The following is a 24,120-nucleotide window of genomic DNA, read 5'->3' on the forward strand; positions in this document are numbered from 1 at the left end:
CCAATGAACTGTGATCTTTAGTAGAAGTTCTACCCAAACTGAGACCTGGCTGTTGAGGAAACGGCCTTCCCCTTGTCTGGCTGCCCCGCCCCTCCTCTCCCCCACTGCTGGTCTGCATTATCTGCTCTGGAGTATTCTCCCTAGACGGTAGTCCACTCCTGGGGGCTGCCTCATCTCTTTCACAGTGCGTCCATAGTACCTTATGCAGCTGCAGAATAAAGATGTACTGGGTGGATGACAGAAAACATCTCATTAAAATTAGGTAGTCTAACATAAATTTCATAGTTTTGTGCCAGATTTTATATTTATGTCTAGAAATTAAAATCCAGATAGGAGCTTCAATTCTTAGTGGAAACGTTCAGTTCCTAGAGCAGGGAACTTTAGTCACTGGAAACAAGGAGATGACTCCCACCCTAGCTGGTGCCTGTGGGTAACTGGTGCCAGAGTCCCAGGCCTAGTGATTCCACCCTGAGCAGGAGAACTGATGTGCTCCTGGGCCTTCTCAGTTCCTTCTCATGGGTTTTCCTCCTAATAATATAATTGCTTTCCTGGTAAATTATATGTGTGCAATTACCAGTGATAGATATTTTTTAACAGTAGACCCAGAACATTGTAAATACCCAATTGATACATATGGAGAGAAATGGTTTTTTCCCACTTAACTTTTTTGTATGAACTGAATCAAAATGTATCTGAATTTTTATAATTCAAAGAAAATATCTATGCCCACATTGAGAAGAAATAACTGACAAGGAAAACCCAACTGTATTCCTTGGTGGTACTGAATCAGTAAAAGTTGTGTGCAGGAGGGAGAAGCTTTAATTAATCGAGCTCATATGCAAATGTGCACATCCTCACTTAAAATCTCATTGTATATATAAAGCCTTCTCTGGAGGCTTTGGCATGTTCAGGATATTTAACTTGATTTGACCTTGAGTACCTTGCGTCTTTTTTTTTTTTTTTCATTTCCAGCTACTAGTATCCAAAGTAAACAACTTTCTTGTTTCCTTTAGCTTTGTGTGGACCTGAACCTTATTCCCAGTTGCTGCTATTTAAAAAAAAAAGGAAGGAAGGAAGAGAAAGAGAGAGGCAGAGAGAGAGAGAGAGAGAGAGAGAGAGAGAGAGAGAGAGAGAGGGAGAGAGAGAGAAAGGGAGGGAGGGAGGGAGGGAGGGAGGAGGGAGGGAGGGAAATGATTCCAAACACTGCTATTTATTTCTCTCTTTTTTTCCCCCTTGTAACTAATATTTAACCATCAAAGATACTCTGGTACTTTTATATTGTGGAGTGTATGTAGGTGAGAACATATTTCCCCTAAGGGTACTTGCTGTCCTGGATTTTTGCATTTTGTCCCTACAAAAGCCTGGTTATTTCAAAGGCCCCTTGGCCATTGTGTGGAGGAAGAATTGAAGAAAGGCCTGAATAAAAGCAGGGGTGTTAGGAGGATTTAGGGGAGACTTAGCTGTTCTCAAAGGAAATGCTACTGCAGTTGGCAGCAAAACACATCTTGTAACAACTATAGTGACCTCGGGAAACTTTTAAACTAAAGCATGTTGTCAACGATGAAATTAAAAGAAAACGATCTGCTTCCATCAAGACTTTGGTTTTGATGATAATTCTGTGTGTACCTGAGGGCATCTTTGTGGATTTGTAGCTCTGTGGATGTTTTCAGTCTGTAGTTCCATGTTCCATGAGTTTCACCTTTAGTTACATCTACTAAATAATAGAATGAAAAGTGTTAGATTTTTGTATCATATAAACACTTTACTTAAACTATCAGTTTCTTTATAATAATTACAAAGCATATCAAACATTGCTTAAATATCTTATAAAGAAGTACTAATTATTATGTTTAATATATAAACTGATTTTTATAATTTAAGTTAGTGATTACTAGTCAAAATAGTAAATATTTGAATGACTAACAAAATGTTATTACCAACACTCTCAATTCTAATGAGTAAGTGAAAATATGCACCCAGAGGTTCAGTTGGTAAAAGTTACAGTTAGTATATAATGCAAAAAATAGAAGAGCCGAAGGCGTTTATCTCGTATCAAAATGTTGAAGATTTTTCTGATTTAATACTGCAATTTCATAAGAGGTATATTAAGTAAACTGCATCTTCTGTTTTGTGTTTTATCATAAGAAAAAAGTAAGGAGTGGTAATTTAGAGTCAAAAATAGAGCTACAAGCCACTCAGCTGAATCTGCTATCAGCCAAGACCAATGTTCTTTGATCTCACATTTAAACCTTCTTGTCCTCCAAATGAATGAAATGGCCCTTTTCCTCCTCAAATGTTCAACAGACCTTTTGCCATTTGATAGGACCATTATTTTAAAATGCGATCTGGAAAACAACATTGACTCTGTGGCATATTTGCTATTCTTAGCCTGGTGAAATAAGCTGGAAGTAGATGAATAATGCAGGTTAGAGAGAAAACACATGCTAGAGATTACAAATAGAGAGGTTTTCCAGCATGAGACTTTCATTTTAGGACTAGATTTTTGTTGGCATGTTTGGCATTATGACGATAATTGTTTTTCTTTCCAGCTGTTACACATCTGCATTGAAGGCTGGGGCAACTGGCGTTGGTCAGAGCCCTTTAGTGTGGACCATGCCGGAACATTTATTAGAACAATTCAGTACAAGGGTCGAACCGCTTCGCTCATCATCAAGGTTCATCCCCTCAGCGGGGTGCAGAAACAGGTGAGTTCCCTTGTGCTCATGCCCAGACAGCTCCTAAGTCTTTGTAGAATGGACATGAATCCTGATTGTCACCAAGTAATATGGAAAGTGAAGCAGAGGTTGTGTGTCTCTGCCTCCTGACACCACGCACAGGAACACTTAGTGAGTGCCCTGCTGGTGGTGCTGATGGTGGTGGTGGCAGCGGTGGCTCCGGTGGCTCCGAACCCCTGTCCTTGTCCTTTGCAGGAGCTGCTAACGAGCAGTCAAGTTTACTGAGGTTACTTCCACCTTTCTCCCTGTCACCACCCACCTCTGGGAGAGGTGCTAATGAGCTGTGAAATAACCAAAAGGCCTTTTCTGAAGAGGAAAAGAAGCAAAGAGTAGTAGAGATGGCTGACCCACCAGTGGATAACCAAGAGTGACTTCTCATGCACGTGCACGCAATAGGACGTGCGAAAGTGTTGCGATGCTCTCCTGTGACAGACTGAGCTCACGCCCAGCCAGCTTTTCTTTTCCTAAGAGTTAATAGTAACTGCAGTAAAAGTTCACTGCAGGCTGACTCTTGGCATATAAAACCTCAGCTCTCAGCACATATTTTTACGTATTTTATAAAACTTCCTTTTGGCTGTTTTTGAAGTTCTAAGACTGCAAAGGGAAAAAAGTATCTGACACTTTTTTTCTGTGTTCTTAAGATGTGAAAATGTGGTTTCTAAAAGATATTTTTCAAGTATGGAGCATATGACAGAAGTAGAAAGGAAAAAAGGAAGTATTAAAATCTGGAAACTGGCTTCCCCACACACACTAGCTGGATTTGTCTTAAGGGTTTTAACAGACACGCCTGCATCTGGGTTGTAAAGGCAGAGCAGAGCTCATGTGAAGAACTGAGGACACCATAGGGTCAGCATTAGTCCTGGGAAGGGGGCGCCCTCTGAGGGAGCCACGGGGCTCTTCTCCAGAAACAGGCAGCGACTGGCAGGAGGGAGGTCAGGCCCCACCACACGTCCTCAGTCTGTAGCTCTCAGGGATCTGGACTTGAGGTTCTCATGACTGTGGACAAGAGCAGTAAAAACAGAAGGCCCAGCAGAGCCTGACAGAGGGAAGGGAGAGGAGTCCTGGTTAGACCTTCAGTCCTCACAGTAGTGACTGTCCCCAGGAAGACTCCAAGGATGGGACACCATCTTTGTTCATAAGTTGCAAATTCATGTAAACCCTGGCCTGCACACTACTGGCAGTAAGTGGAAAGGGAATGTCGAGGCCTCGCTGAAGATGATGCTTCATTGTGTCTTTGAAAAATAGATAGACTTTCCAGACAGGACACTACAGACAAACATAGTCAAGTAGACAAAGACATAAATGTAAAACAAATGAGTCTTTCTTATGAGAGGACCTGCTTGCTTGTATGAAGGAGAATCCCAAGGAGCTGAAGTATTCACAGGCTCCTATCTACCCTAAGAGTTCTTATATGGTTGTACTCATATATGGTAAATGTGGTCATTCAGAAATACATCATCCACCTTCCTTCCCATTTATGCTCGTCTCAGAAATGGTCATTCAGCTTTGGGTCAAATAGTTTAGACAGGAGGCCTGATACCTCAGACCTCACAGTCCTTCCTGTTGTTAATCTCTGCCACCACTTAGGAAATTCTTTCTGAAACTGGATACAACATCTTCTACCAAGCTTTTACTGTTCTCCATGATTGTCATGCATACACAGCCAGCACACAACTTACTGTGAGGATTCTGCAAGCAGCCTCTACATTACAGCCCTTAAAAATACTAGACAGCACAAACAACAGAGCCGTGCTCAGCAGGCTGCATTTAGATGTGTGCATATCTACTTACGCATAATAGAGCAAAGAGGCCACAGTTTGAGAGTCGGGGCAGAGGAAGGAGCTAAGGGAGGAAGGGGAGGGGCAGTGATGTAGTTATATTTTAATTAAAAGTATATTTAAGGGGCTGGGGAGGTGGTTCACTGTACCTGGGTTCAATTCCCAGCACCCATTTGGCAACTCACAACTGTCTGTAACTCTAGTTCCAGGGGATCTGATGCCCTCACACAGACATTCATGCAGGCAAAACACCAATGCAGATAAAATAAAAATAAATTTTTTAAAAGTATATTTAAAAATAGATAAGAAAAAAGAAAGACATTCTAACATGGATGGGAAGGTCTGTAAGCCCCGGCTTGCAACACACACACACACACATACACACACACACACACACACACACACACACACACACACAAACGGTTTCTAAAAAACCTTGTCAAAGTTTTCCCTCTCTTCTCCTCTGTCCTTCCTACTCACACACACACAAGCAATATTTAAAAAGTTTTTCCCATTAGATTTCATTTCTGCTGCCATGATAATTTAGTGTTCAGATCTGGCACATCCAAAACACAGAATATTTTCAAGTGGTTGAGGTTACAAAGAAAGAAAGTAACCAAGCTTCTGGGAGCTTTGCCTCTTCTCTTGGCCTCTTTCCTTCTCTCCCACCTGCATTTAGAAGTCTGCAATAAACAGCAGCTGCCTAATTACTGAGCTCATGGGATGCAGGTCCCTAGCGTGCGCTAGACATGTTGATATGCCCGACAGTGGGGAGGGGCCAGAACCTGCTTTAATATGGATACTTGGTCTGTCTTGCTTACATCATTTCTCACAAGTGAATGGAGCCTGACCACGTACACAGTTTGCCCGGATCTTTGTGTGTTGTGCAACTACTGTTGTGTAAATCTTGTACCCACATTTGCTTCTGTGTTTCCTGTCTCTTCACTGACGAATCACCTACCAGTCTAAAAGCTGGAATGCATGTATTTGTGCATCTCTGTACATCCACTTTGAATCATAGTTAAGATGCTGTTTTCCGTGCATCTGGCACTCTGGAGTTACTCTTTTATATCACTGTTCTTTTTGGCACTGATCTAAGAGGAGCTCTGAAACCTGCTAAGTGAAATCATATGTAGAAGTCTTCTTTGTGGCTTTGGGGAGAGAGGAATTAGTGTGAAACCTGGAAATGTGTATTAAAGAGAAACCCTACACTTAAAAAAAATTAAGTAGCTGTCTTCAACTGGTAAATTAATCTTGATATTCTAACTGTGATTTGCAAAATAAAGGCACTGTTGGTTGGCCAATTTGAAGAAAAGCAGACAGCTCTCCTGAACCGGGTTCCCTGAGAGAGCACCCTGCCAGTAACTGGCCATTTTGGATTTCCCCTCATATAAATAGTCTTCCCTCCCTGGCCATTTTTAAGGATTTTCCCTTTTATCAAATTTGAAAGCCTATTTAAAGGGCTTTTTACTTTATAATGAAGCTGTAAAATCCACCAAGAGGATCTTTGCCTTTAAAAGAAGTGAGTCCCAGATGGTTACAAAGGTGCTGTGGTCTCTGTGAAAGCCAGAGTCTTTCCTCAGTCCTGGGCGCACAGGCCATGAAGTAAGCTTCATGTATACATGTTGCCAGGCCTGACTATATTAAGAATTAGCCAGTTAGATACTACCTTGGAGTTTTCAAATGTTTATTTAAAACTAGGTACTACTATGGCATCATAAGACGGACTACCATGAGGGCCTAATAATCCCTAGCCCATGTTAAAAGGAAAGCTTGCCTACTAATTGAGGACTCACAGTTGAGTTTTATGGTTTGCCTCTGTGAAAGCATAGTTCTAGAAGGTCATAATGGCTAGCATATCTAAGGAAGTATAACAGTGGAGAGCAGCTTCTTTCACAAATGTGCTCCTAAAGAAATGGAAACAAATGATTGTGAAGCAAATGGCTAAGAAAAAAATGATAGGAGTTGGAGAGATGGCCCAGAACTCAAGAGTGCTTAATAACTTCAGTTTCAGGGAATCGAGGCCCTGAAATAAGGGAATTCCTCCAAAGGTACCTGAACACACGTGATCCACACAAACTCATGCAGGCACACACATACACATCAATAAAATAAATCTTTTTGTTTGTTTGTTTGTTTTTTGTTTTTTGTTTTTCGAGACAGGGTTTCTCTGTGTAGCTTTGAGCCTTTCTTGGAACTCACTTGTAGACCAGGCTGGCCTCAAACTCACAGAGATCCACCTGGTTCTGCCTCCCGAGTGCTGGGATTAAAGGTGTGAGCCACTACTGCCTGGCCAATAAAATAAATCTTTAAAAATAAAATGCCAAATCCTTACTACTCAAATAATGCAGTGTACTACAGAAAGGTCGTTTAATAATGGGTCTCTCATTCTAGGAGGTTTGTCCTGGATAGATAATATTTTACTCAAATTCAGTTACTCATGGGACTGGAGAGATGACTCAGCAGTTAAGGACATGTCCTGTTCTGCCAGAAGACCTGAGCTTGGTTCCCAGCACTCACAATGGCTGACTCACAACCACCTGTAACTCCAGCTCCAGGGGATCCAGGTCCTCCTCTGCCCCCCACCTGCACACATGGCAGATACACACCCACACCCTCATCTCATAAATAAAAATTAAAAATAAATCTTTGAAAAATAGTTATTCATGTTTATTCGTATAAATAATGGTGCATTGAAATCATGGTCACAGTGTGCTATCAATGAAAGGAAATGTGTTGACTTTCAAGGTTACTTACACCTTGATGTTATAAATTATGCCTTTTAATCTTCATAAATTATGCCTTTTAATCTTCACAGCAGAGGATGAGGTAGAGCCTGCTGTTTCTTGGTTTGCTCCTCATCAGAAGGAGGAGGCAAGCCAGTGTGAGTTAACTCAGCATCGTAACGCTGAGTCTACTTCCTGCCTCTTTCTGTATTGACTTCCTAGTCTCAACGCGGCCACACAGGCTCTGCATGTCCTCTTAGAAGACATGAGGGCAGATGCAGGGAGACTTTTTATCCCCTGTACCAATGAAGAGTGGAATACTCACATTAAACACACAGTTCCATGTTTACCCGAGGCATTGACAACAAGAGAAAGGAATTCCCTTATACCACCTGTAGTACGGCTGAGGGCCACGGAAGGTGCCTGGCTGGCTTTGATACCTAAACCAACTCCAGTGTTTAATAGCAAGAGAGAAGAAAGACACAATATTGAGATGAGCAGGGAGCCAATGGTGCTTGTCCAGTGTGTGTGTTCTCTTTCTTGTAAGGTCTGAATTGATGAGTAGGTACTGGTATTTTAAGACCCACGTTTATTGGGGTTATCTTCAGTGTAGACTATGGGACAGATTCTGTGGGAGTCACCTGGCAAGCTACTCAATATCTGCATACCAGTGTTTTCTTCTTGTCAAGGAGAATCATACCAGCACCTACTTTATAAGAATTAAAGTGGCTAATTTGTGAAAATGATTTGTATTGAGTTAGGGTTCTCTGACAAAACAAGCCAATATAGTATGGTGGGAGGGGCGGTGATTGATTGATTATAAATCAATTCCCATTACTATGGAAACAGAAGTCCCAGGATCTGCAGTCAGCAAGTTGAAGAGTCAATATGCAATTGCAGACTGATCCTGAAGTCCTCAGAACCAGCAGAGCTGCCCAAAGCTAGCAAGTATTTCCATTTGCATGAAATGACTAGAAAAGACCAGTTCCCTACTGAGCAAAATACACACCCTGTACTATTCACATTGGCTGGATGCTGCCCTTTCACTGCAGGAGGGGCAGTCTGCCCATTCACATGTAATGTCATCCAGAAGTACCCAGAACGGATAACATTTGACTAGATATCTGGGCAATCCATGGTCCAGCCATGTTGATATATTAAAATTGGTTTCATGTGCTTAGACTTGTAATAATATGTTTATTAGTTATTGATATTATTTTATAATTGGAAAATACCAGAAATAAGTGATACAGTTTATAAAAGTATTATATTTAGGGTCTGCAGTTATAGCTCAGTGATAGTGCACTTGGCTAGGATATGTGAAGAAGCCCAGGGTTCAATCTCTAAACTACAATAAAGAAGGAAGTCCTGTCTCCCTTAGTAATGGTAAATATTTCATATTACAGATGGATTTGCTTTCTAAAAATATTAACTATGTCAGAGTAAATTTCACAATAGCTTTCCAGTTTCAGTCAACTTAGAAAATATGTCTTACTATCTATCCCCTATAGCCTATACACTCGTAGCTGGGTGCAAAATTAGATAATCCATGGGATTGTTTATTTTTCAAGTTGTATAGTTCTACAATGTGGAAAAACAAATGTAATTCTGTATTTCAACCCAAGCTCATTTGTATTAGTTTCCACTGAGATCTTGAGTGGATAAGATGAACTCTTGGAAAGCAGCCTGGGGGAGCACAGTGATGGCACAGCTGCTCTCACCCCCACCCACCCCACCCACCCCCCCCCGATTCTCAGCTTCTGTGCCGTCTCAGTACTAACCAGCACTCCTGGCCAGTCACCTCTCAAGAAGGGCTTACTACAGGCTCCACTTTAGGTCTGTCACCCTTCTCCTCTGGCCCTTCTCTGGCTTCTCACTCTGACTCTACTTAGGGTAGTCCGTAGGGCTGAGCTTCCACCCTGCCCGCCAGGTAAAGGTGCGCTGGCATGCTTTCACAACTTCTATCTCACAGGTCTTTAGCTCAGTCATCTCTCAAGAACCTGACCATTTCCAGCTGTTACTGGTCCATGCATACGTGTCTCCTCTTTAAATATCACCAACTCTGTATGATCAGAACAAAATTCGTTTCTTCTTTAAAGGCCCCTTCCCTGTCTTCCTTCATTTGTAACGAGCATCAGTGGATCTCTGCAGGTTAATGACATCCAGATTGATGAATCTTTTGTGTACTTACATGTCATCTTTTAGATTATCATCTGTGGGAGACAGATCATCTGTAGTTATTTGTCTCAGAGCATAGAGTTGAAAGTGGTTCAGCATTACCTCGGTCAAGATGGACAAGCTGTAGTCCGAGAGCACTTTGATTGCCTCACAGCCAGACAGAAACTGCCTTCGTACATATTAGAAAATGGTGAACTGACAGAGTTGTGTGTGAAGGCCAAAGGAGATGAAGACTGGTCAAGAGATGTGTGCCTGGACCCCAAGGCCTCGGAGTATAGCACTGTCATCCAGGTATGCGAGGTATTGACATCTTAACAGAGTGGCTGGAAAAGAGGAAGTGGTCTCCGTGTGCACCTCACTTGTTGTAGCCCTTGTTCTGTAATAAAATTACAGTTGTAATGTCAGAAAGCGAAATCTGAAAAAGCACAGAAAGACTTGGTGAGGGCTTCGGGCAGCCGGCTCCCATCAGTCCTTCCAGATGCTACTGCAATGCGTCTTGAGAGTCTGATGCTCTGAGGCTGAGGCGGGACTGTGGTCCTCAGCTCCCCACTTGAGGATGTGTTGCTTTTTATTTCTGTCTGAATATTTGCCACCATTTTCATCCACTTAAAAAATGGATCTCTTCGTTCTCCCAGCCCATCTTGCATCACTTTCTGTGTACAGACCCTTCACCTTTATGGAAAGGATTCCCTTTGTCTCATCATAGTCCGTCTATGCCATTAGAAAGTCTGCTTTTGCTTAGGTGGTTTTCTCAGTGGCTTTTTCCTATAACTGTGAACTTCTTTCATCATCTAAACTGATATTCTGTGACTTATTTTGCTTAATTATCAAGCTGTTTAGAATCTAATGGGGCCTTTCCTGTCTTATGTGCAGGTGCCTACTTCAAACAGTTCCATTATTTATGTATGGTGCACAGTTTTGACTTTGGAACCCAACTCTCAAGTTCAACAGCGAATGGTGAGTGCTTTCCCAGTCCTGAAATATGGTGAACGACTCAGACCTTTCCTCTTCTCAGATAAGGTCAGAGTGACCCAGGGAAGAGATTTATTACAAGTATGTTTCAGCATCAAACAGCTGGAATACTGCAACAAAGCAAATATGAATGTTGTTCTGTCCTTTTACTTTTATAGATCGTGTTCAGCCCTCTTTTTATCATGAGGAGTCATCTTCCAGACCCCATTATCATACATTTGGAGAAAAGAAGCCTGGGTCTGAGCGAAACACAGATTATTCCAGGCAAAGGGCAGGAGAATGTACTGCAGAATGTAGAGCCCGACCTTGCACACCACCTGACATTTCAAGCGCGGTATGAGCAAAGCGAGTTCTCTAAGAAGCTTGGCTGAAAAGTCACCTCGAACTCTTTTTGTTTGCATGGATGCTTATGTCTTTATCTGAGAAGAATGTTACTTTAAAACTGCTCTGCCTCAGCCATGTGCTTAGATAGAATTTGGCCTTTTTCATTAAGCTTATAAATAACCAAGTGGAATCATTAAAAGTGTGATTTAATTTAGATTTTATTGACATGTTACTACAAAGAAGAGATGGCTAGAGATCTTACCCAAGTATGGACAGGTGGGAGGAAAGAGGTAGGGCCCACATCATCTCATAAATGTCATAAATCTCTTAACTCCCTACAAAAAGGGGGAGGACTCCCCACAAAACAGTATGTCAATCTAAGTACATTTATGATTGAATTTTTTTCAGTAAATTGTAGATCACTTGGAATCTGATAATGCTTTTTTCTTTCCATTTCCTAGAGAAGAATATGATCCTTCGGATTGTGCTGTTCCCATATCAACAGCCCTCATTAAGCAGATAACCACTAAGATACAACCTGGAGGCACAGTTAATCAGATGCTTGATGACTTCTATGGGCCAGAAAAGTCCCATGAACCCATTTGGCCTTACAATAAGAAGGATTCTGACAGGTAACGCTCATCATTAATTTTCTACATGTACTTCTAACCATTAAGAAATAACCATTCACAAAATACTAGCTGTGTCACTCAGATTCTCTGCTGCTGTGACAAAATGCCTGAGGAAAACACCTTGCAGGAGGAAAGATTCATTTGTCTCACAGTTTCAGAGGTCTCAGTCCATTATAGTAGGGAGGGCACCACAGAGCAGAGCAGAACCCGTCATGGCCATCAGAGCACAGAAAGAGAATGTCTTTGCTCTCAGCTTTCTTCCCTCTCAGTCCCAGCCTATTGGATGGTGATGCTCACATTCAGAATTAATCCTCTCTTGAAATAACTTCATCAGCATACCCAGAGGTATTTTGCTGAGAATCTGATATGTATTTCTCAGTCCAGTCAAGCTTATAGCATGATTAACCATTGTGCTAGATACAGTAAATGCGGTGGAGAAGACCATTTGCAAGCGTCTTCCAGACTCTGATGTCATCAGTTTGGTTTAGCCTTATGAATATCTTTACTCATAAGGTGAAGCTTCATTACATGACAAGCTGCTTTCTTGTGCTTGCAGATGCAGCACTGGGTGAGTCTGGCATGCCAAGGTATTCTGCGGGAGCATTGTGTGTCTGGAATGCTTAGACATACTTCATAAATTCTGAACTCATCATGTTTCCGTGAGTCACTTGGATGTGTTATTTGGAACAGGAATGAACAGCTGAGTCAGTGGGATAGCCCAATGCGAGTGAAGCTGTCGGTCTGGAAGCCATATGTGAGAACCCTGTTGATAGAACTGCTGCCCTGGGCCCTGCTTATCAATCAGTCCAAGTGGGACCTCTGGCTATTTGAAGGAGAGAAGATTGTTCTACAGGTCCCTGCTGGCAAAATTATTATTCCTCCTAATTTTCAGGTAATATGACTTAAAACTCGCACATTCTTTTTCCTCAATAACTCGATTTTATTCTTAGGTTATTCTTAGGATCTTAACAGGATGAATCACTTATGAAAACTGACCTGGTAGGTGCATACATAAAGGGTATGGAATGTTCTTTGATATTGAAACATTTTTCAGATGTGCTTTTCCTCATCAGCAGTACTACCCATGACTGAATTATCATTACATCTAAAAACACATACTGTTTACATTCTCATTCTCATTGTATACAAGATACTTGACAAGTACAACAGCTGTATTAAACACTAAATACTGAGCCTCTTTTCCTTATCACTGGACTTGTTGTGAAAGTTTACTTGGTGATTATAACACCATAGAATCATTAGTGACACATGGTAGAAAATCCTCACCAGAATCAAAATTCACAGAAAGACACCAGAGAACTAACTTTTTAAAGCTAACCCATTTCAAGAAGAAATATAAATTTATAAGGAAATCTTAAAAAGTATTTTCTAATCGAGAACAATTTCAGAATCTTCTTTTTGAGTTCCAGTTTATAAACATCTTTATTCAATTGTATATTTCCTACTTCTTAAAGCAATCAGATGCCATCACCTTATTGAATTGGAATGTTAGCCCGTATGGACCTAATGTTGCATATTATTCTGATGTCAAATGAAATGGAACCTCTCAGTTTTTAAGCCTTTGGAATTCATGGGGTAGTCACAGCTTGAGTTTGTTTTTTCTCTCTTCCATGAACTTGAATTTCATTGTGAACCAAAAAGGATATTGGAAACCAAAATTAAATACATGTTGTTGTTTAAAAAAAAAAAAGTACAGGGGACTATTTGGTTGCCTTAATAGACCTATTGTATAATTTTGGTTTAGTTTGGTTTGGTTTGGTTTTTTTGAGACAGGGTTTCTCTGTGTAGCCCTGGCTGTCCTGGAACTTGCTTTGTAAATCAGGCTGGCCTCTAACTCAGGGATCAGCCTGCCTCTGCCTTCCAAATACTGGGACTAAAGGTGCGCACGGCTACACCTGCCTTTGTATAATGTTTTTTAATCCTGGAATAAAATATGGAAGAATTAAGAACAATAAAATTGAGGCATTATTTTTCCAGGAAGCTTTTCAAATAGGAATTTACTGGGCAAATACAAACACTGTGCACAAATCAGTAGCAATTAAACTGGTCCATAACCTGACCTCTCCGACGTGGAAAGACGGCGGGAACGGTGAAGTAGTGACGCTGGATGAGGAAGCGTTTGTTGATGCTGAGATCAGACTCGGTGCCTTCCCGGGACATCAGAAGGTAAAGTCTGTGTGGCTGTGTTGCAGGGAGATAATCAGCCACTCTCCTAGACTGTGTCCAGTGCGTCTCCTCCCCCTTCAGCCCCTCCTGGTGCCATTTGTCTAAGTCATTTACAGCGTAGATACCTGGTTGCTTCACTTCCTACACTTCTGCTTTACAGTGGAATTTTTTTCCCTTACTGATGATAAACCCTGGGTTACGTAATTCACCCCCGTAACTGCTCCGTCTCAGAATACTCACCGTCACTTGATTTATGGTATGGGGAGTGGACTTACTCCCGAATATTCACAAACTGCTTCTGCCCTCCTCCTTCAGAACAGCAAGTAGGGTATCTAGCACTATGAGCATTGAGGAAAATGTCAAAGACTGCACAGGAGTGGTCATCTTGCTGGAAAGGGCATCCTGACCAAAATGATGACTAATTTGATTCTCTTGTAGAATTAATGCTATAAGAAGGAATTACATTCTTCAACGCATGATTGTAAAACTTTTTTATTGGCTCTTTGAGAGTTTCATACAATGTGAATTTCGATCATATTCACCCTTCTCCCCCAGATTCACCCCTACTACCATACCCACCCAACTTTGTGTCCTTTAATAAAAAAAATTGAGACCTATTTGTGCTGCCCAGATATTATTATTTGATGTGTGGTCTCCCACTGGATCGAGGACAGCTTACAAGGGGTGGAGGGCTGCAGTCTTAGAGAGCACACACACTCTCCGATAGTCCCACTGCTGGGGATGGGATTCTGTACCCAGCTCCCAGCTCCATACCGGCATTTGTCCTGGCTGGGCTTGCACAGCTTTGCGTGTACTGTCACAGCTGCTATGAGAGCACATGTGCATCTGCCCTGCAGTGTCTAGATGGCCCCCATTCTTTGTCTCAGCCGCTGCCTCTGGCTCTCACACTAGAATCACGCCTTCTTCTGCAATGACCCCGAGCCTTGGGAAGTGATAGAATACATGCATCCCCTGCAGGGCTGAGTATTAGGCAGTCTCTCTGCACCTTGATCATTGTGGAGCTCTGCGTTAATCAACATTTACTGCAAACTGAGAATGCTAGCACGTACTCCAGAAAAAGGTAAAATTGGTACTGTCCTGGGCAAACCTATATATAAGACAACTCTTCAGGAATAGCTGAGGCTAGGTGTAGTGGTACACACCTGTAATCCAGGCACTTGCACAATATAGAGGCCTGGGGATTCAGAAATTGGGGCTAGCTTGGGCAGTAGTTAAAAACTGTCACAAAAGAAACTGCAGTCAATAAGTCTCTCTCCGTGTGTGCGCGTGCGTGCGTGTGTGCGTGCGTGTGTGTGTGTGTGTGTGTGTGTGTGTGTGTGTGTGCGCGTGTGTAAACACTGCTGTCTTTCCTTGCTCCCCACAGCTGTGTCAGTTCTGCATCTCCTCCATGGTACAGCATGGCATACAGATTATCCAGATTGAAGATAAGACTACAGTAATCAACAATACACCATACCAGATATTTTATAAGCCACAGTTGTCTGTCTCCAACCCCTGTTCTGGAAAGGAGGTAAGCAATCCATAACATGGTTGTTCTCTCTGTTTCTATCCATTCACTAGAAATAGACTCAACTCTTTTCAGCCCAGGGCAAAGAAGAAGCTAACCCTGAATATAGAAATCCTCCTATTTGTGCTGGATTTGAAACCATCGACGGCAAGTTGAAGTTACACAGTGGCAAGTGAACAGAACGCTGGCTGCAGCAGCCCTGGACGGCGCTCAACCAGCTCTCCTCTGCAGCCTCTCCTCAGAGGCGCCAGCATGGTCCTGACGCAGGCTCGTCGTCACTGACTACACAGTAGTGGCTCCAGAGTGTGATTATGAACATGAAGGCTAGTGCCTGAACTGAGCCATGGCTCGGAGAGCAATGAGCTTTGTGTCCACAGGCAAGCAAATGTGCTCATGGGCCAGTTTATTTTGTTAACATCTTACAGTGGCAACATGTGCAGAAAAGAAATCCGAGAATATCAGGATTTCTAATGTGATTATTTGTACAATTTGTACAATACAACAGCAGTCATAGTTTAAGAAGGTAAAAAGGCCGGGCGTGGTGGCGCACGCCTTTAATCCCAGCACTTGGGGAGGCAGAGGCAGGCGGATCTCTGTGAGTTCGAGGCCAGCCTGGACTATCAGGTGAGCTCCAGGAAAGGCGCAAAGCTACACAGAGAAACCCTGTCTCAAAAAAAAAAAAAAAAGGAGGTAAAAAGAAAGGCGTTTTAAAACAATGTAGAAGTTCCTTCATGCTGTTAAAACCATCTAGTAGATGATTATTCTTTAGTCTGTGCTCAGCATTGTCCCTTTCAGCTCGTAAAAGTTGTTCTCAAATGATCAAGTGATGTAGCACGAATCTTAAACAGTCTTATTAATAAAATCAAACCTGAGGCCAGTTATTGGGGTGAAACTGGAAGATCAGAGAGACAGAACAAGCCACAGCTAACCTCACCTGGCCAACTTCTCAGCTGGTCCTATTTTCTCAGACTGGACGCTTCTGTGTCCTCATCCCAATGGCTCTCAGCTGAACTGCTGCTCGAAAGCCTGAAGCTTAACCAGCCAAATGCTTCTAGTTCCTGGTCCTCACGCCTTATATACCTTTCTGCTTTCTACCATCACTCCCTGGGATTAAAGGCCTGATTCCTCCCTATGTCCCTTTTCAACAGTGACCCTGCCTCAGGCAGGTAGGATCTTTCTGAGATATGGAGTCCCTGGCTATTCTGGGAGACTATGGGACAGTAGGGATTTTTTTTTTCAAGTCTAAAATTCAGAGGCTTGAGTCGTTGACTAAGACTAACAGCCTGAGATCATTCTGCAAAACCCACAGTAGAGAGAACCACAGTGGTTCTCTGACCTGCTTCTGTGTGTGTGTGTGTGTGTGTGTGTGTGTGTGTGTGTGTGTACAGACACACTAAACAGACAAACAAAAGGTAATATTTATATGAAGAGGCTCTAAAGTTGGAAACTGTAAAACTCCATTTGAAGGCTGGGCTCAGAGCATGTTTCTCCTGCAAGTGAGCCTCACAGCTTGCCGTCTGAGTCCCCCGTGCCTTTTCCTGAATCCTGTTGAGGTCTCTTTCTGCAGATTCCTCCTGTCCCACATGACTCGTTCCCCAGTGCATGGCATCTCTTTCCCCAGGCCATGAGGATTTTTGCAGTGCCTAGGGGACTTTGGTACTGGCTCATAGGTCAACCTGACACCATATTGTTTGATTCTGCCTGAGAAGCAGCCGATGCTTCCACAGCCATCACTGTCACGTCAGGGCCTTTGCGTGGAGGCAGGATCACTGGCTCACCATGTCTCCATCTTGGCCACTCTGTGAAATCACAAAGTTATGGTTTCTTAGAATAGATGCTGCTCTGTGCTGCTGGATTGAGCATGCTCCTCTGTCTTGTCTTTCCAGTATTTTCACGTTCCAGACTGTGCTACCTTCAGCGTTGGTCCAGGTGGAGAACATCCTGCTATGAAATCCAGCTCCCTGCCTTGCTGGGACTTCATGCCTGATGTGGGGCCATCAGTGGACACAGCCGTGCTTCAGAAACAGATACTGCTGGGCTTTTCTCCTGCACCAGGTGCTGACAGCTCTCCGTGCTGGAGCCTGCCAGCTGTCATTAGACGAGAGTTTCCTAGACAGAGTGTAGCAGTGCCCTTCGGAGCCCTAAGGGAGAACGGATTCTGCACCAGGTATTTTACAGTGTGCGTGCTCTTTGCCTGTCATTGTTGCTGCTCATCAGGAGGCCAGGACAGCAGTGCTCCCTCCCATATGTGATCCTAGGTTCCCTTTCATCTTTAATGATTGTAGATATTGGATACAGTCGAACAAAGGTCATGATCACAAACAGGTTGTCTGCTTAGAAGATTTTCCCCCTTTGTCCCATATGCTGCAGGGAGATGGGGAATGGGGGTGTACCAGAATGGCAGTGATGTATGGTAATGGAAAAACAAAACAAAAACATTCTTTTAAGAGCTCATACTCTCTGTAAGAAGGAAGGCAAAAGATTGAAGAAAGTACACTCGGCAAGTTTTTCTTTTCCAGTATTTTACTTTTACTTCAAAATGGAATTTTTCACAGAAGACATTTAGAGAGATAATAACATAGATAAACCCAAGCCAAGGAATATGTTGTGCTGTGGCTGTTCCTGCACGCAAGCTGTTCCAATTGCAGATTACCAGTTATGCAAATAACAACCACAGGATTGGGCAGAGACGTGTAACGGTTTCTTCCGACTGCACGTGCAGCTTGTGGTTGTTTCATATCGGGGTCTTTTCTGCAGCTGTCAGGAATAACTTACTATGGTCCATGCAGCCACACAAGACCCTGCGCTGTGACCTTGTGAGAGGCACCTTCTTCTCAGGGTTTGAAGTCATACACTGAGATTTAAACCATCCAACTCTTTGGATGTGTGTAGAGATTTGTAATAATCATTTTAAAGATTGCAGCCTAACTGAAGATCTCCGAAACGGCCGGTCCTGTTCCCTCCACACACGCTTTTCCTCTCTCACGTCACGAAGACCCCATTGAACAAATCGTTTTCACTCCTAGTCCTGTGACGATGGTCACTTTGTATTTGGTTTTAGAGAACATTAAGCATGTTGAGTTCTCTTGAAAGGTATGTGAATTATTTTTAAGTGGAAAGTCAAAATTTTTAACAAAACATGTGGAAATTAGGTTTAAATTTGCTAAGACTCACAGTATAAATTAATCTTCTGTGCAAATATTAAGTAAGTTAAAAGTATGACCCTGTAGTCCTGGCCCCAGCTTCGTGGCTCAAAAGGAAATTGGAAGCTGGCTTGCCCAGCCCTTCCAAATGAAACTGGAAACAGTTTCCTTGTCTGGGTGAAGACTTCACTCTGAAAGGAAATGTCCTCTCTGTTCTCTGGGCTCCTCATCTTTCCCACCTCAGTCCAGCAGTGGACATTTGGTAGCATGGTGGCTGCATTTTCACCAAATATTAGTGGATACTTCCCATTGTCACTCCAGACAAGGACAGTTTTAGGGGAAGCCTCTCTGCAAATGGGGAAATTTTTGGTGCAGCATTGACCCTTTTTAGTCATCATGAACTAAGAGCTGCATTTGGCAAATTACCTAATTTCCTTAATTTGATAATTAGTGCAGTGTATCAGAATTTTTCTTTCTATTCAGACATAAATACCATTTGTAATCTGTAGGACAGTGGTGGTTTTCTCTTTATAATAGCAGTTATCTGCACCTGTGCAGCCACTTAGAAACAAGGACTCCCAGCCTGCTCTGGTGGCCAAATGTACGTCCTGTAAAGTATGGTCATTCTGCGCAATTTGACAGCACACTGATGGATTTGCCTGCCGTTAAAATGGAAAATAGGACAAACACACAAATTTGCTAGAAATTTCTTTAAAAAAAAAAATGAGAAGTAGCTGAGTTCTTTCTTTACCAAACTCGTTTGGGGAGGAAGAAAGTGCAGCACTTGAAGAGTGTGAGGCAATGAGCACAGAGCCAGGGCGACGAGCAGCAGCTGTCTGTCTCGATGACAGTGTCGTGAGGGGTTAATCTAAAGCCATGTTTCACATTTTGAGTATTTTATAATAAATGCATATTACTACTTCTATAAAATTAGTAAACCTACATTTGTGTACCCCAACTATTCAGTGGGGGACAGGCTCCTTTTCTGGAAAACATACCCTCTGAGTTAGAAAAGAGGCATTCCAGAGTTTGGAATTTGTACATTCAAGTAAACACGAACCAGAGAGAAGCCTGTGTTCCCCTGTAAACCATGTTGTCTCTGGTCTCTCCCAGGGCAATAGCACTGACCTATCAAGAACACTTTGGAATCACTTATTTAACCCTCTCAGAAGACCCGAGTCCTCGAGTAATTTTCCACAACAGATGTCCAGTAACGATTCTCATAAAGGAGAACATAAGAGGTATGCTTCACAGCCCTGAAGGGAAATGATAGAAGACATAGATTTGGGGAATTTTGATTTAGTAGATACCTGTGACCCTATGAAGAATACTTATTAAAGCATCATTCCTTCCTTCTAGTGTTTGATGTCCCTAAGTCTTTGTCCTTAAAACAGAGGTCTGCATGCCCCCCCTTTTTTTTAACATTTCAGATATCCCAAAGTTTGAGGTTTATTGCAAAAAAATCCCTCCTGAGAGTTCAGTTCATCATGAGCTGTATCACCAGACTATCAGTTACCCAGACTGCAAGACCAAAGACTCACTTCCCAGCCTCCTTCTGAGAGCGGAAGTGACGGGAGAAGGGACAGCGGAGTGGAGTGATGCTGTCGACATGAACAGTCAGGGGACACAGGTCAGTGACTGCTCTTTCTGAACACAGCTTCCTTCTTTCCCTCTCCCTCCCTCCCTCCCTCCTTTCCTCCTTCCCTTCCTCCTCCTCTTCCTCCGTCCCTCTTTCCTTCCCTCTCCCTCCTTTCCTTCTTCCCTCTCTCCTTCCCTCTCTCCCTCCCTCCTTCCTTCCCTCCCCCTCCTTTCTTCCTTCTTTCCTCCCATGTGTATTATTTGTGTATGTGTGTGGGCACACATGCACCATCGTGTGCATGTGAAGGTCAGAGGATAATCTGTGAAAATCAGTTCTCTCCTACTTCAAGATGGGTCCTAGATTTTGAACTCAGATTTCTAAATGCTGAACTTGTTGGGCTGACAAGATGGTCCAGCAGGTAAAGCACTTACTGCCAAGCCTGATGGCTTTAGTTTAATCCCTAAGATGCATGTAGTAGGAAGAGAACCAGTTCCACAGGTTGTCTGTCCTCTGGCGCGCACACGCATGCGCACACACACACACACACGCACACGCGTGTGCACACACACACACGCATGCATGCACGCACGCACACGCACACAAATATATAAGCAAACAAACAAACAAATAAATTAATACATGTCAGAAAATGAAAAATCACAGCTAAACTTGTCTCAGTGTGAGGGCACTTGTATATACATTTTTATAACTTCATCAGGCTCTAAATTCTTAAATACCAGTCACATGAGGGGAACCCATCTCAGATCTAATACATGTCAAAAATGCAATACAATTATAGACTTCTTTGTATGGAAGGTTCAGCTGTCCAGGTTTTCAGATGTTTATAGCATTGATTCTAGATTAATTCCTTTTTTTGAAAGCATGCCAATTTAAAAATTATGCTAGTCATCTATAAATATGTTTTTAGACTTCAGCAATAAAATATCCTATCTTTTACTCTAAGTGTTCCTGGCATTATTTTTATTGAAATGACACTTGAACATAGCTTTTTTTCCCTGTTGTGCTTAAAATTTAAATACATTTACAATGCTGTACAATCACCAGTTTTCTGTCACTATGACAAAACACCTAAGAAAATCAGCATAAGTTCAAAAGATTGGTTCCGGTTTGTGGTTTCAGAGCTTTTAGTTCCGACCAGTTCTGTTGCTCTTAGGCCAGTGATAAGGCAGGAATATGGCAGAGCAAAGCCTCTCACCATGGGTGCAGCAAGCAGAGAGGGGAAGCAGAGACCCGACCAGAACAAAATACATCCCTCCGTGGCATGCCTGCAGCAGCCCACTTCATCCAGCTAGGAACCACTTCCTGACCATCTATTTGGCTGTGAACTTGGGATGGCTGACTCCAGAAGGAAGTTAGCTCCCTCCTGGTCCACTAAGCTCCATAGTATCACCAGCTGGAGAGCCAGCCTTTAGCACATACACCTGTGGGGCCTTTTGTATCCAAGCCACAGCACTGACTACCTGACTTCAAAGCTTTTCCTCACTCCCAACAGAAACTGTAATCTTCCTCTCCCCTGCCCTGTAGCCTCTATTCTGCTCTCTGTCTGCATGAATTTGTCTACTCTAAGCATCTCAGATAAGGAAATGATGAAGTATTTGTTCTTAGTGCCTGGTCTATTTCATGGAATAGATGTCTTAAAGGCTTATTTATGTTATAGCATGTATCAGAACATCATTGCTTTTTATGACTGAATAAATTTGTGCTTATACTTTCTTATAGGTCTTTCACATTAGTTATTCTTCACAAAAGCTTGTAAAATATGACCTGTTGTAATGGCCATAAGTATGTGTTAAAAGTATAAAGTATTTATGAGAATAATAATAGTTAACATTTGACAGCCACTCTGTGTCTGATGCTGTGCTGAGCACCCTGACTCTTTTTTAAGCTTTACAACAGCCAAGCAAGTTATGACTCGCTCTAGATGTGGGAGGGGAGCCCTCCAACAGTAGCATGACCTGAATCCCATGCGTTTAGAAGACCCTAAGAGTGTATCCAGCCCTGCCTAGCTCCAGCATGTGCTACCTATGCCGGTCCTTATTTGGACGCCCTTGACTTTTCTTTCCTGGTCCTCAGGAACACTCTCCTCTCAGGACCTATAAGAACCCCTTGACAGTCTCCTTCCTCCTTCTTTGGGCCCTCCATGGTCTTGTATAGCATTTGTAATTTTAATTGAACTTCTCTTTTCTTTAAGCATTAAACATCCAGAATCCTCTATGTGATACTTATTCAGCTTGAATGAAAAAATATCCAAGACAGTTCTACAATACAAATACAAACCATTGAGGTGTTGTTTTGGTTCCAAAGAAGTCGCCACACTCACTAATTTATTTAATATCAAATTGCACATAGATGTTCTTACTAGGATTTTTGTCTTTTTTTATATTTTTATACATGTATATCATATACTCTGATTGTAAAAGAGAGAAAACATGCAATTCTTGTCTTCCTGAATTTAGTTTATTTCATTTAATATGATGATATCCAGTTCCATCCATTTTTCTGCAAGTGACATAATTTAGTTCTTTATGTTTGAATAATATACCATTGTGGAGATATATATTGATAGGTAGGTAGGTAGGTAGATAGGTAGGTGGATGGATGGATGGACGGACAGACAGACAGACAGACAGACAGATAGATCAATCACAGATGATAGATAGACAGATTTAGATAGATGATGTTTTCTTTATCCATTAATCTGTGGATACCCACCTAATTTGTACTTAAATGATCTCCTATCATATCCTCATACCCCATCCACAGCCTGCAGCCAAGTGCCTGTCATCACTCTGAGATCTTAATAAAGGTCAGCTGAGTAAGTTAGTGACCCAGTGAACAGATGGAATAAGAAGCAATAGTTACCAAAAGACAGGAGGCCACGAGAGCCTCAGGTGTGACTGTAAGCACAGAGCACCAAAGGAGACAAGGAGGAAAGGGCCAGATGGTGACGGGAAGGTCCTCAGCATGAGCCTGACTGCAAGGTCCAGCCCAAAGCAGGGTAAGGCAATAATGAGAGTTGCAGGCTGGGAGCAAGCAGAAGGCCGGAAGACATAGGAGGTGAGCATGGGTGTGGCCATAAACGTGAGGCCAGTGTCGGGGCAACTCTTCTTGCTCCAGAGAGGAGCAAGTGAGAGGACAGTGAAGGAGACAGTGCCCGGAGAGACAAAGCCAAGGAACGAGAGAGTAATTCCACCCGCCAGAGGGGCACCGCCACTTCTCTGCTGGGGAAAGAGGCCGGAGTGGGCACAGGAGTGGGTGGAGCCATGCGGACGGGGGAGCCTGGAAAAGTAAGTGACTGGGTTTTAGTAGACTAGAGTTGATGAAGTAGATAATGAATGGTCTGCTAAGAGAGAGAAAAGAGGGTAGCGGTCTGAGAGGAGCTGTGAACACAGATGAAGGGTGGGGAACAGAACAAAGAGTGGGTGAGCAGCCTGTGGAGATGCATTCACTATGGTCACCTGAGTCCCTGGGACTGAGCCTTACATCGGCAGTCCTCTTCTGAGCTGAAACTCTGCTGCATCTGTGCAGCCTCAGATGGCTACAGTCTCAGTACTTTCCACATAAGTCCTGTCAGTCCCCAAGTGTCCCTGAACCCCACCCCACCCCCCACCCCCACTCCCCCACCCCCGCATCAGCTTGAGCACTTTTGCAATCTTACTCATGTATGACTAGGGAATTCCTTACCATAGGCATGCTGTCTGCCAAACTGTATTTTGGGAGTTCCCATTTGCTTTAAATTCCTCAGCCTTTTGTACTGGGGGACACTTCAAAGCTCAGAAGAGGTGCTCTTTCCGACACCTTGTCACCCGTGGGGGAGGACCGTGGAGGCTCATGTTCCCATTCATCTTTTAGGAGCTGTGTGCCATATCATATGTCCTGCAGACTGGCGCACTTCCTCCTCGGAAAGAAGATGTCTTTCAGACCTCTCACACATCTTCTCAATAATAACCAGGCATATAAACACTGGGGAGAGAAGTCGCCGAGTCCTGAGGGGAAGGCAGTCCTTGGTAAGCATTGCCTTGTCCTCCGGGAGCACTCCTCAGCTCAAGGTCCCAGGGACAGGACACAAGGCAAACACTGACCTAAATAAGCAGAACGAAGTCACTCAGAATTTGTGATGGGTCCAGACTTTGTGTTAGTCCTAGCTATATCTCCAGGCTATTTTGTACAGCGGACAGTCTTGTGTTTTATAATTTTGAAATGGGGTACATGAAACAACACATACAAATAATTTTATAATCTCACAAAGAAGATTCTTTGCGCACAGAGAATCTCAGTAAACAGTGATGGCCTAAGGAACAAGTTTTAAGTCATTGT

The 24,120-nt window shown here is 42.8% G+C and overlaps 1 protein-coding gene across 4 annotated transcripts in view; it reads left to right on the forward strand.

Annotated features, from left to right (window-relative positions):
- The window catches only part of Vps13b (vacuolar protein sorting 13 homolog B), a 527,154-nt gene that overhangs the window by 463,189 nt on the left and 39,845 nt on the right, over nt 1-24,120 (forward strand). For all 4 annotated transcript variants that reach the window (XM_028884474.1, XM_028884475.1, XM_028884476.1 and 1 more), the window contains 11 exons: nt 2,550-2,705; nt 9,445-9,708; nt 10,291-10,374; nt 10,548-10,723; nt 11,175-11,345; nt 12,036-12,237; nt 13,344-13,532; nt 14,917-15,063; nt 16,947-17,227; nt 19,317-19,444; nt 19,634-19,833. In XM_028884474.1, the coding sequence (XP_028740307.1) occupies nt 2,550-2,705; nt 9,445-9,708; nt 10,291-10,374; nt 10,548-10,723; nt 11,175-11,345; nt 12,036-12,237; nt 13,344-13,532; nt 14,917-15,063; nt 16,947-17,227; nt 19,317-19,444; nt 19,634-19,833 (1,998 nt within the window). The remainder of the gene's footprint in view (nt 1-2,549; nt 2,706-9,444; nt 9,709-10,290; nt 10,375-10,547; nt 10,724-11,174; nt 11,346-12,035; nt 12,238-13,343; nt 13,533-14,916; nt 15,064-16,946; nt 17,228-19,316; nt 19,445-19,633; nt 19,834-24,120) is intronic.

Source organism: Peromyscus leucopus, chromosome 20, assembly GCF_004664715.2.
Source record: "Peromyscus leucopus breed LL Stock chromosome 20, UCI_PerLeu_2.1, whole genome shotgun sequence".
NCBI classification, from domain to species: domain Eukaryota; kingdom Metazoa; phylum Chordata; class Mammalia; order Rodentia; family Cricetidae; genus Peromyscus; species Peromyscus leucopus.